This window comes from Phoxinus phoxinus (genome assembly GCF_949152265.1).
Source record: "Phoxinus phoxinus genome assembly, chromosome: 16".
NCBI lineage: Eukaryota > Metazoa > Chordata > Actinopteri > Cypriniformes > Leuciscidae > Phoxinus > Phoxinus phoxinus.
This window is the reverse complement of record NC_136891.1, coordinates 32,073,993-32,083,995: the sequence shown is the minus strand read 5'-3', so window position 1 is coordinate 32,083,995 and position 10,003 is coordinate 32,073,993. Positions and strand designations below refer to the sequence as shown.

The window sequence follows — 10,003 nt, the reverse complement described above, 5'->3', positions numbered from 1 at the left end:
CAAAAACAAAAAATCAGTCATTTAAGTGAATTTTGGTTATTTTAGTATTATTTTTACACTATTATGGTATTTATTCATATTTTAAAATAGCTTTTATTTTATATTTTTTACTATAAAGTTTATTTTAATGATTTAGTAATTTTGTTATGTGCTTTATTCACTTTTGTTAATAACTTTGTAATATTTTTATTTAACTTTAAAATTATTTTTCACGGTTTTAAGTAATTAGTTCTTCAACTTATTTTATTTCAGTTATCTGCCCTGTTTTTTACATTTAAGTTTTCCTAAAAATAATTATATTTTATTTTATTTCAGCTGTATTCAAGTAACGCTAACACGTTTTAATATTTTTAGTTTTAGACATTGGCAACACTGGTTTTGCCATTATATTATGATGTACAGTATGAAAAATGTATATTCATTTTGATATTTGCTCAATTTTAACAATGTTAAATTATAAAGCATTTTAAACATGACTTTATCAAAGTGTTAAATGACAGCAAAAAAACCCCAAAAAACTCTAATATGGTCCGATAACCGCTATGGTTGTACATCTTTAGAAGAATGGCACTATTTTCTTTAGCCACATTTATACCTAAACAATGCTATTTATCTTTAAATTTATGACTAAATCACATCTATTAACATTCAGTCATCATTAAGAAATATTTAGTGCTTTTTTTTTTGCCACACATAATAACAAAACATGACATTAAACATTACATAATATTTTAAAAGAGATAGAGAACGATGAAAGAGCTTCTTTTGGCCTTCCTTTTGGCTCTGAAATCACAACAAACAGTTTCCACTGCTTATTTTGCTACCAAAGATGATCTGTCCCCTCTTAAGAAACATCTGTCCGTTTTGGTAATCCTGCAGGAGAATATAGTACAGGATATCTGGCTGGGGGCCGTTTTCTAGCATCTCTTATTTGGTGTTGTGTGAAATCCTGAACCCGCCCCCCCCCCCCCCCCCCCCCCCACCCACCAGCATATTTAAGGGGCATCCTTCTCCGATGCCCTTCATCCCAGTGGAAACCCCAGTCTTGTGCTACAACTTGGTGAGTGTTTGCTACTACCTTTATCTATGGACTACTTCAGAGAGAGAGAGAGATTTGAGATGGAATAACCCAACACTTCATCTCCTTCATGGGAAGGAACATACATTTCTGGAATAGTTGATGCAGATGGTGAATAATCGGCTGATTTTACATCGATGGTCTTAACAGAAACTACTTTTTCTGATAAAGACTTTTTCTGATAATTGCTCATCCTCTGTGATAATATATATACTAGCTAGAGAAATGCTACACTCTAAAAAAATGCTGGGTTGTTTTAACCCAATTTTGGGTCAAATATGGACAAACCCAAACTTTGGATTAAAAATTCATTATAAAAATTTAACCCAACGGCTGGGTTTGTCCATATTTGACCCAAAATTGGGTTAAAACAACCCAGCATTTTTTAGAGTGTAGAGAAATGTATGAAAACAGATGGTTGGGCATAAAGAAATAACACTGGAAGTAATGAAGGAAGTGATAACTGTAGTTGTATTATCCATGTCTAGATCTCATAAGGCTCACTTGAAAATGCTCTAATAAAGAGAGTCATCAACAGATGTAGTGAAGTGACATGTTGCCAGTGGATCTCTTACAGTTTCTGGACAGCTGAGGAGGTCCTAAGGTCCTGTTGTCATTTGTCATCAGACAACTGTGAAATAGCCACAGATAGGACACTCGGTCAGGGGCTTCTGTTCAGAGAGACAAGAGCTGATTCCTAAAATAGTGTAAAGGGGTTCTGCTGTGATGCTTTTGGCCTTTTATTGACCTTACCTGATGCTATACATTTTATACTGCAGGCTTGACCATTTTGAAGCTAAGAACTTAATATTTCTTTTATTACCATTGTTGTACAATTATACACTCTCCTAACACATGTTTTCTTTCTCCCAGGACCATTCTAGAAAAGACCAATCATGTGTGACGACGATGAGACTACCGCACTCGTGTGCGACAATGGTTCTGGTTTGGTCAAGGCTGGATTCGCCGGTGATGATGCCCCCCGTGCCGTCTTTCCCTCTATTGTTGGCAGACCCCGTCATCAGGTGGGCATCTAAAGCAATACATTTAAAATTATACAAACAAACAGATTATAGATCTAATTCATGACTCTTTTACCTCAGGGTGTGATGGTCGGTATGGGTCAGAAAGACAGTTATGTGGGAGATGAGGCTCAGAGCAAGAGGGGTATCCTCACTCTGAAGTACCCCATCGAGCACGGCATCATCACCAACTGGGATGACATGGAGAAGGTAGCAATCACAGAATTATTTTTCATCCATTAATCAAACATGAGGATTTTAAGTTTGGTGGCCAAGGGATTCACATGCATTCATTTATTAATTTAATATATTTCTGCAGATCTGGCACCACACCTTCTACAACGAGCTGCGTGTGGCCCCCGAGGAGCACCCCACTCTGCTCACCGAGGCCCCCCTCAACCCGAAAGCCAACAGGGAGAAGATGACACAGGTGAGCGAATGCAGGGCTTTACTAACTTTTCTTTGACACGGACCCCAAATATTAATGTCCCCTTGTGTATATAAAGTTTTAATTTTTACTTTTGCGTATAAAAGCCGTCAAATATTCAAATTATATTTTTACATTGATACTGTAAAACATTGGGTAACACTTTATTTTTAGGTGAAGTAGTTACACGCATGTACGTACTTACTATAGTAATAACAGTAAATTATGCATAATTACAAGTAACTAACCCTAAACCAAAGCCTAAATCTAATGCTTTATTTGAGTAAGTACAATGCAACTATTTCACCTTAAAATGAACTGTAACCAAAAATGTATTTGCTTTATTCATTTATTTATTTACATTTCTTTGAGCGTTTTCACAATCGCCCTAGCACCCCCTTGTGGCCCCATGAGCCTTGGGTTTTATACAACAATATGTCTATCTGTCTATCTATCTATCTATCTATCTATCTATCTATCTATCTATCTATCTATCTATCTATCTATCTATCTATCTATCTATCTATCTATCTATCTATCTATCTATCTATCTATCTATCTATCTATCTATCTATCTATCTATCTATCTATCTATCTGTCTGTCTGTCTGTCTGTCTGTCTGTCTGTCTGTCTGTCTGTCTGTCTGTCTGTCTGTCTGTCTGTCTGTCTGTCTGTCTGTCTCTCTGTCTGTCTGTCTGTCTGTCTGTCTATCTATCTATCTATCTATCTATCTATCTATCTATCTATCTAATATTTATATATTTACATATTTCATTTGTTTATTGTATTTCAAGTAATGAAAATGTTTTCATGATTTTATTCAAGGCTAATAAAGCTGTATTTTTATCTTTTTCAGATCATGTTTGAAACCTTCAACGTCCCTGCCATGTATGTTGCCATTCAGGCTGTTCTCTCCCTGTACGCCTCTGGCCGTACCACTGGTCAGTGTCTATCAAATCACCAGAAGCAATAGGAATTAAATCCTATAAATCTGTAATAGAAAGCAATACAAACTTATAACATGCCAGTAGAAAACTTGAAATGCCAATGCCTCATGTTACAGGAATCGTGCTGGACTCTGGTGATGGTGTGACCCACAACGTCCCCATCTATGAGGGATATGCCCTGCCTCACGCCATCATGCGTCTGGATCTGGCCGGTCGAGATCTCACGGACTACCTGATGAAGATCCTGACAGAGCGGGGTTACTCTTTCGTGACGACTGGTGGGTGCTCTATGAAGAATCGTACTTCTTTTAATCATTTGGTTTAGAAATGAGTAAACACTAAAAATAAATTACCTCAGTGTTTTAAAATCAATGTAAATTTGTTTGTCTTATTGCTAGGCAGATCGTTTTTGTAAAAAAAAATCTTATCAGACACTATATATACTATACAGTATATCCAAGTTTTCATTTATTCAGTGAGAAGCCATGGATAACGTACAGTCATGTATTGTCATTATCTGAGAACAAATGTTTTCATTGTCTTTTCCCAATTAACTTCCTCTCTTTTCTCTTCCAGCTGAGCGTGAGATTGTGCGTGATATTAAGGAGAAGCTGTGCTACGTCGCTCTGGACTTTGAGAATGAGATGGCCACTGCTGCCTCTTCCTCCTCTTTGGAGAAGTCCTACGAGTTGCCAGACGGCCAGGTCATCACCATTGGAAACGAGCGTTTCCGCTGCCCCGAGACCCTCTTCCAGCCCTCTTTCATTGGTATATTTTAGTTGGGCCTTCATTGCATCTAAACACGCTGCTGTCCATTCATCTTCACAAGTACTCCCTTCTGAAATATGGAAATATCGCTAACACAGTTTGTGACATCGCACCTCACAGGTATGGAGTCTGCTGGCATCCATGAAACCGCTTACAACAGCATTATGAAGTGTGACATTGACATCCGCAAGGATCTGTATGCCAACAATGTCCTGTCTGGTGGTACCACCATGTACCCTGGTATTGCTGACCGTATGCAGAAGGAGATCACTGCTCTGGCCCCCAGCACAATGAAGATCAAGGTACACGTTTCTAAATGAGCTCTCGTTTGCTTTATAGTTCTATTTTTACAGTGTAACTACATTCATGTTCTTGTGTTCGTCCGCTAGATCATTGCTCCTCCTGAACGTAAGTACTCCGTCTGGATTGGTGGTTCAATCCTTGCTTCCCTGTCCACCTTCCAGCAGATGTGGATCAGCAAGCAGGAATATGATGAGGCAGGTCCCTCCATCGTTCATAGAAAGTGCTTCTAAACATCCAATCCTCCTCAAGTCAATCCATCTAACCCTCCGTATGCATTTGTTACTGTGCCTTGTGCTGTATATACATTTACTGTTGTAATAAAAGTTGTGAAGTGTAAATACGCTTTGTGTTTTGTTTTTGAATGTTTAATGAAGAAAATGCAGCTATCAGTTTATTAATATCTGTACATTTTGTAGGCTACATATTACAGTAAAAAAAAAAAGGATTTCTAGAAATCCTCAAAACTTTAAATGTGGCAAATCGAACAAGTCCAAGTGCAAAAAGGTCCAAAATGTCCAAGGGCAAAACTATTTTTTTTTTGTCCTCAAAACCTACAGCCCCAATTTCAAAGAAGTTTGGATATTTTGTAAAATTATAAATTAATCAACAATCTGTGATTTGCTAATTCTATTGAACCTTTGTTTAAACTGACAAAAGTACAAAGAAAAAAATTCCAATTCCTTTTCACTGTCCAAAACATACACCAATTTTGAATTTGATGCAACACACTCCCCAAAAAGTTGAGGCAGAGGCAAAATAAAAGTGAAAATATGACAGAATATCCAAGTTAAACTGTTTTGAAACAGTCCACAGGTGAATTGGCACTAGTTAAAGGGTATCGTGTTTGGGTATAAAAGGAGCATCCACCAAAGAAGACTCGGTCTTTGCAAGACAAATATAGGTCATGACTCATCTCTTTGTGGCAAATTACATGAGAGAATTGTCAAACAATTCAAAAATGTTATTTCTCAATGCAAGATTGCAAGGTATTTAGGTCTTGCACCATCTACAACATTGTGAACAGATTCAGGGAATCCAGAGAAATCTCAGTTTAGGGCAAAGCAGGAATCCTCTGTTGACTGAGACCTTCGAACCCTCAGATGGCACTGAGAAACCGTCATGCTGCTGTGTTAAATGTAGCCACGTGCTTGGAAGTACTTCGGAAAACTGTTGTCACTTAACATCAAGAAATCAAGAAATGCAACTTGAATCTCTGTTATCCAAGAAGAAATCTATAGGCCCTACATCAATGCAGAGATGCTGTATAGAGGACAACAGTGCTACAACAGTGTTTTAGACACACCGTAGAGATGCATGCCTGCAGTTCTGTCTTCTACTGTAAATGTATGGCCCATCATGAAAAGAAAAATCAGACAACGGCGACCACAGTCTGTTGTCTTGTATCAGAAGAGATTGGGCAAAAGAAAAAAGAAAAAAAAAAGTTAGTATCCTCATGCAACTCCCAAATTATTAAAAATCAATAAAAGGAAAGGTGACGTGACACAGTGGTAAACATGCCTCGTCCCAACTTTTTTGGATTGTGTTGCAGCCATAAAAAAAAAAAAAAAAAATATATATATACAAAATAAAATTAAGTTGGTCAGTAAAAACATTGAAAATCTTTTGTAAGTTAATTAAAGACAATTAACAAATAACATACTCTTGATTTTATTGGATTTTACAAAAATGGGATTGTAAAATGTCAATACCATCATATTTTATTAACTGCGGTGTAAACAAGAGAACACAATTAAACATTGGAGCAAAATCGAATGATATAAGATAGGCTTATATTCCATAATAATATGCTACATAGCCTACAGCCGGATTCATGCCTGTTCGCGAGAATAGACTGTCTGTCCAAGGAAATCATTGAATAATTGAACCATTGTTGTTGGCTATTATTCTTTGCATTGTATACGTTAATCTACTATTATAATGTAAATAAACTGACAGGTTTATAACATTAAAGGACTATGACGACACGAAATGATAGCCAAGTGATTTATATATTCAATCAATCAATCAATCAATCAATCAACATTTATTTATACAGCCCTTTACAACACTCAAGGTGAACCAAAGTGCTTTCCAAAAATAAATAAATGTATACCACAAAGAAAACACAAAATCAAAGATTGTTGATTGATTGATATATTATATAATTAAATTTTTTTTTAAATGGAAAATATGAGTTCCCCCCCCCCCCCCTCCCCCTCATAGGCCTACCGTTTCCTATAAAATATGTGCCAGTCACATTGTAAACCAATAGGTGTGATGATTGGCTGCTTAGCAACGGAGCAAATGAAGCGAGGAGGAGGAGGACGGCATCTCTGTTGAAAACACACTCTTTCTCAATCCAGATTACATGGTAGGTTACCTCTGTGTGTTTGCTTACCTCTTTATTCTGTATAAGTTAGTCTACAACACGTTGGATGTTTAGCTTTGCTGAACAACAAATGTTTCTTAATGTGCGCGTATAAAATAACGGCCTATGTTTTTATCAAACCGTGACGTAGGCATACGTATTTACAATCAGGGATGTGCGTTATCTTTGAGCGCAATAATATCTAAATTGTAGATCATAGCATCACGTGTATAACCCAATTTCAACATTAGCTGGTCGGTGAATATAAAACAATAAAAAATTGTTTACAATTTACATACATCGCAGCAATAATGTTGTAAACTACATGTTGTGTTTATTGTCGGTGTGTAGTGAAAGTCAACGATGGGGTCGGCTCGGAAAATGACACACACGGTTCTTCTGAGTGTCGTTATATGCTCGATGGGTATGGTTTCGGGCCGCAGTCCACGCACGGTGGATCAGGTGTCGGAGGCGGACATCCAGCGCCTGCTTCATGGAGTGATGGAGCAGCTGGGAATCGCGCGGCCCCGGGTCGAGTATCCCGCGCACCAGGCAACCAACATAGTGGGTCCTCTCAGCATCCAAGGTATGAGTTTCTCTGTAGAAGCGCAGGTTTTAAGTTGCAAATGATTATACAGGAGATATAAGAATTGTATGATACTCATGACGCGGTTACCTTTATCTGTAATTTTACACTTTGTCCAATAGGTGGTGCCCATGAGGGACTCCAGCATCTCGGGCCGTATGGGAACATCCCTAACATTGTTGCAGAGTTAACTGGGGATAGTGTTCCCAAAGACTTCAGCGAGGACCATGGCTATCCCGACCCTCCCAATCCTTGCCCCCTTGGAAAGACTGGTATGCAGATCCAAATGCAACCGAATGCAGTGCACAAACCATTCATTTAGATTATCAATCACATAAAAACCAAGAGGAATCCATTTTCAATATTTGATTAGATTTCAAATGTTTAGTATATCCTCCTAAAGAAAGCTTAACCTCTGTGAATGGTTTGAGAATGGGATGCATCTCTCCTGGTTGTAAAAATGTGATCATGTCTTTATAGCTGCTAATGGATGTTTAGAGAACGCTCCTGACACCGCTGAGTTCAGTCGAGAGTTCCAGAAACACCAGCACCTCTTTGACCCGGAGCATGACTACCCTGCGCTGGCGAAGTGGGTAAGTTCACACTCGACACCTTGAAACCGGCCGGACTTCGGATTTTTCATTTAAATGAAATGAATGATTAATTTAGTGAAAAGTGCAGTGAAGTTACTTTACCTTCTCTCAGTTATCAGACTTTTATTATACTAATCGTATTTGATGATTCTGTCAAGTACCTTTCCTGTACACTTACATACATATATGTTCTCCTCTACATTTAGTAAGATTCTTACATCCTAGTTGGTGAATCAATCAAATTAACTACATATAGGGTTAGGAGGATATGTTATTTGTTATATGTAGTTAATTTGATTGATTCACCAACTAGGATGTAAGAATCTTACTAAATGTAGAGGAGAACATATATGTATGTAAGTGTACAGGAAAGGTACTTGATAGAATCATTAAATACGATTAGTATAATACATAACATATGCTACAAATAACTATCTAATTTAATGCAAAATAACAATATAATATAAACAACAGTGTAGAAGGACCTTAAAGGGTTAGTTCTGTCATTAATTACTCACCCCCGTGTCGTTCCAAACCCGTTAGGCTTCCGTTCATCTTCTGAACACAAATGAAGATAGAGAACGTAAAACTAATCCATGCGAATTGAGCGCTTTAGTCCACATTTTTTAAAGAGATCACTTTATATGATGAACAGATTGAATTTAGGTTTTTATTCACATATGAACATTCATCAACTCATACATCAGTTATGGTTAACGGAAGCAATGAGGTTCTTTCTCGTGTGTTACACAGCAAGTTTGAGCTTCTGCAAGAACCAATGGGGTTTGTTCTCGCACGTCAAGCTGGTTCGCTTGAGCTTCTGTTTGTGTTCGCTAATAAAGTTAAATCTATTCATCATATAAAGCTATAGCTAAGCTTAAAGTCTCTTCAGAAAATTTGGACTAAACCGCTCAATTCATATGGATTTCATATAGTTTTCCGATTTCTTTATGAACTTTTTGAAGCGTCAAAGTGGTAGTTGTGTAGCTGTCAATGGAGGGACAAAAAGCTCTCAGATTTCATCAAAAGATCTTTATTTGTGTTCCGAAAATGAACAAAAGTCTTATGGGTTTGAAACGACATGAAGATGAGTAATTAATGACAGAATTTTCATTACTGGGTGAACTAAACCCTTTATATTTTTAAATTAGATCGTATGAATTCATTCGACTTAGCCACCAATTCACCAAAATGTTAAATAGTTACGAATGAGAGTGCGTTGTAGAAGTTAATGTACAGAGAATGTATAATGTACAGATATGTAAATACTGGTTTGTAACAAACTGCACTTAAATATATTTTTTTCTTTCAGAATAAAGGACTGTTGTATGAAAAGCTGAAGGGTGGGCCAAAGAGAAGAAAAAGGGTATGCTATGAATATGAAATATCTAAAACATTATTTCTTTTCAACATTCTTTTGCTGCATCCTTCTCAACAGAACAGCTCAAGAATTATACGATTTTATAATTACATACATGTCTCGTATTGTCAGTAAAATGTCACAGGATCTGTCACTGACTGTGTTTCAGAGTGCAAACCCATATCTGATGGGACAGAGGCTGGATAACGTGGTGGCCAAGAAATCAGCGCCACATTTCCCTGAGGAAGATGAAGTTGAAACTGCTACAAGCAATATCAAGGCCTGAACATCATGTTCATAAAATCTGTATAAAAATGACTTTTCTGTTTCACAGTAACATAAGCATTAAATTATGTGTGATATTCAAATAAATCATATTATTAATAGAGCAAGGGTGCAAATGGTGATTGTAACATGAATGATTCTCTTGGCACAACTTTTGTTGTAATACCACTTAATCAAATAAAAATGACGTATACGTTCATGTGCAGATAATCTGGGGCATGTGTTTTTAACTTCATGATTCATCTAACTTACAAATATCACAATAC

At 37.0% G+C, this 10,003-nt stretch overlaps 2 protein-coding genes across 2 annotated transcripts; both read left to right on the top strand.

Annotated features, from left to right (window-relative positions):
- The first annotated feature begins 879 nt into the window (after positions 1-879).
- actc1a (actin alpha cardiac muscle 1a) lies at positions 880-4,880 on the top strand. The gene is made up of 9 exons (XM_079584808.1): positions 880-1,060; positions 1,952-2,103; positions 2,182-2,310; positions 2,420-2,530; positions 3,384-3,468; positions 3,591-3,752; positions 4,051-4,242; positions 4,363-4,544; positions 4,632-4,880. The coding sequence occupies exons 2-9, from the start codon at positions 1,975-1,977 to the stop codon at positions 4,773-4,775; spliced, it is 1,134 nt and encodes a 377-aa protein (XP_079440934.1). The 5' UTR covers positions 880-1,060; positions 1,952-1,974; the 3' UTR covers positions 4,776-4,880.
- A 1,935-nt stretch (positions 4,881-6,815) lies between these two features.
- Positions 6,816-9,945, top strand: scg5 (secretogranin V). The gene is made up of 6 exons (XM_079584192.1): positions 6,816-6,916; positions 7,265-7,499; positions 7,622-7,771; positions 7,980-8,092; positions 9,405-9,458; positions 9,622-9,945. Exons 2-6 carry the CDS (start codon positions 7,277-7,279, stop codon positions 9,736-9,738), a joined length of 657 nt encoding a protein of 218 aa, XP_079440318.1. The 5' UTR covers positions 6,816-6,916; positions 7,265-7,276; the 3' UTR covers positions 9,739-9,945.
- Positions 9,946-10,003: the final 58 nt, after the last annotated feature.

Excerpts from the sequence above, each read along its gene's own strand:
- actc1a (XM_079584808.1), top strand. The coding sequence starts at position 1,975 with ATGTGTGACGACGATGAGACTACCGCACTCGTGTGCGACAATGGTTCT. Across the intron at positions 3,469-3,590 it reads CGCCTCTGGCCGTACCACTG|GAATCGTGCTGGACTCTGGT; the intron begins GTCAGTGTCTAT and ends CTCATGTTACAG. Across the intron at positions 4,243-4,362 it reads CTTCCAGCCCTCTTTCATTG|GTATGGAGTCTGCTGGCATC; the intron begins GTATATTTTAGT and ends CGCACCTCACAG.
- scg5 (XM_079584192.1), top strand. The coding sequence starts at position 7,277 with ATGGGGTCGGCTCGGAAAATGACACACACGGTTCTTCTGAGTGTCGTT. Across the intron at positions 7,500-7,621 it reads GGGTCCTCTCAGCATCCAAG|GTGGTGCCCATGAGGGACTC; the intron begins GTATGAGTTTCT and ends TTTGTCCAATAG. Across the intron at positions 8,093-9,404 it reads ACCCTGCGCTGGCGAAGTGG|AATAAAGGACTGTTGTATGA; the intron begins GTAAGTTCACAC and ends TTTTTCTTTCAG.